Source organism: Cyprinodon variegatus, unplaced genomic scaffold (assembly GCF_000732505.1).
Source record: "Cyprinodon variegatus isolate N-32 unplaced genomic scaffold, C_variegatus-1.0 Scaffold1241, whole genome shotgun sequence".
In the NCBI taxonomy this organism is placed as follows: domain Eukaryota; kingdom Metazoa; phylum Chordata; class Actinopteri; order Cyprinodontiformes; family Cyprinodontidae; genus Cyprinodon; species Cyprinodon variegatus.
In genome coordinates, this window is record NW_015151694.1 from 57037 (window position 1) to 59630 (window position 2594).

The 2594-nt window shown below is 36.4% G+C and overlaps 1 protein-coding gene across 1 annotated transcript in view; it reads left to right on the forward strand.

Moving 5' to 3' along the window:
* The first annotated feature begins 937 nt into the window (after positions 1-937).
* LOC107102357 (evolutionarily conserved signaling intermediate in Toll pathway, mitochondrial-like) overlaps positions 938-2594 on the forward strand; it is a 6667-nt gene continuing 5010 nt past the window's right edge. Inside the window, exon 1 of the mRNA XM_015401630.1 lies at positions 938-1122. Coding sequence (XP_015257116.1) covers positions 1027-1122 — 96 coding nt within the window. The 5' untranslated portion in view covers positions 938-1026. The remainder of the gene's footprint in view (positions 1123-2594) is intronic.

Here is a 2594-nt window from a genome sequence, read left to right on the forward strand (position 1 = left end):
CTGAACACAGACCAACAACTAGGTGCACAGAAATGAAAGCGACAGGATTTTTATCAAAAACATAATTAATGTGATTGACATTTCCAGCAGTCACCATTTCTCATAATCCCCATTGTTTGAAGTTTAGAGGGGGTTAGATACCACCTTTGTATTCATTTATACTGAATACATTTCCCTTTGGCCTCTTTTACAAATTGACAGGAATCTAATAACATTTTGTCCCATTCCTCCTTACTTATAATATACCTCGAATCATTTATGCCAAATAATTCTTAGATTTTCATGTATAACAAATTTATATTTATTTTATTTATTTATTTGTTATTTTCTTTATTTCTGTCTTTTAATCAGAACCTGTCTGCAGGTTTAATGTTTAATGATTGTTTTTTTCATTTGTAAAGGTTTATTTAACGACAGTTTAGATTATGTAATGATGCGAAGAAAACAAAAAAAAGCTTAAAATGTGTATAATTTTATTAAATTTAAAAACAAGTATTCAGACAGACAAAAGGGAGGAGACGAGGAAAACAGAAGATACAGTTGAGTGGTAAATGGTTTTTTATTCGTATTTCTTCACGTTTTTAGTATCTATTTAATGTTAATTCAACTATTTTTATCTAAATTAGTTGATAAAAAAGACCGATTTGATCGTTTGTTTTTAGTTGAAAGCCTTTGGAGTCTTCGGAACTATTTATCGACTCGTTGTTTTGTTTCCGGGGGGGACAATAAGCGTGTAGGACCAGGATGTTCCGCCGGTTTTCCAACATGGCTGCCTCCATTGGAAGCGAGCTTTGAAGGAGACTAAAAAAAGAGATGTTTATGTCATTGCTCCAGCTCTGAGTTTTATTCTAATGGATAAAGGAGGAATATTTATCGGAATATTTGAACATAATCGAAGCCGTTTTTTTATGACATTTCCCACTTTGCGTGTTTTTTTCTGCTTATAAAAGTTCCTCTCAGTGTGGCGGATCACTGCCGATCAGTCCGTTTCTCATCAGGTTGATCCCGGATGGCTCCGCTGACAGGATGAAGGTTTCCCGCTGCCTCCTGCTCCTGGTCCGGCCGGTCCGGACCGCGGTCCAGTTCGGAGCTCCGCTTCCAGGGCCCCACGGCCCGCAGCAGGTCAGCTGAAGGCTCAGAGGCCGGTTCTACGGAAGACGATTAGGGCCATTAAGAAAAAGAACAAAAAAACATTAAACGAAGTTAACTGTTTTTAAATTTTATTTCAGTTTAATATGAGGGGAAAAAGGCAGAATTCTGAGATTTTGTTTATTATCTCTGATTTAAAAAACGATTTATTTCAAACTATATAAATATGAACAGAATCATTTTATAAAGATGGAAAAAACATTTAAAGTTATTTCAAGACTGAAAGATCAATTAAAATCAATAATTAGAGAAAAAAAAATTCAAACTAATTTTCGTTTAAATATAAAGATTATGAAATCAGCTCCTTCAGTGACAATATTTAGTCCTGCCTGCATGTTGGCTCCGCCTCCGAACATCCTGACAGGTTCAGGTTCAAGAAAAACAAACAAACAAACAAAAAACAGAATGGAATGGGGGTCGTTTGGCTGCTTTGTTAGCCTGCAATGCCCCATACCTGTCTATGTCTCTGAAAGGGGGTCGTTAGAGGGAGGGTCCAATGCATTTTTCCACTGATAAAAGGGAATCTGTTCTTCCAAATACGCTGATTTCCATTATTGGAGACCTTCTGCATGAGGCAAAGCCTTTGCTCCTCAGATTTAGCCGTTAGTTCATTAAAATTTACCAATAATATAATTAAACTGAATAGAAAATAAGAATAACAGAGCAGCTTATGTAATGCATGCCGGTTACATCACCTGAAATGGTCACACAATGACCTCTGACCCCTCCTTGGAAAGTTCTGAGCCTTTACTTCCCAATGATGGCGGCCATTAGGGGGCGGGGCTAAAATGTATACATTACTCCCACAGAGTCACACACTTCAGGTGGAATTTTAAATCTCATTTTATTTGTTTACACATCTATAAAACAAAAAGTACTTAATAATTTTTAAACATATTTTAGAAATTTTAAAGCCCCATTTGAAAGGTGTGTGGATGAAACACCATGTGACTGCGTTTTGGCTATTTCTATAATTAGATAAACTGTACTGAGCCTGCTGGGTTTAAGGGGTTAAAGCTGAAAATGCTGCATAAAACTTCCAGAACTGATTTAAAGTCGCTGATTATTCCAGAAACGGATCAAAGGTTTTGGAGAATTTTGAAGATTTTTGTTAAAGTTGAAGGGAAATCATATTTAAACGTGAAATCATTCTGGCTTAAACATGTATATAAATGTTCTCTTTATTGGACGATATTGGCCCAAAATTTAGAAAATGTCTATAAAAAAAAAAAAATCTACATCAGCCTGAATACCTAAATTCAGCCAATCATATATCAACGGTCATCTGTCAATCAAATGTTTTCATCATAGCATCTTGATTCATGTGTCGCAGCTAATATACGCAACGGTTGAAACCAGAATCCTTTCCTTTCCCATTGAGTTGCGTCCCAGTGTTCACGGGGATGGACGTCTGTGTCTTCGGCAGGCGTAGAGCTAACAGAACT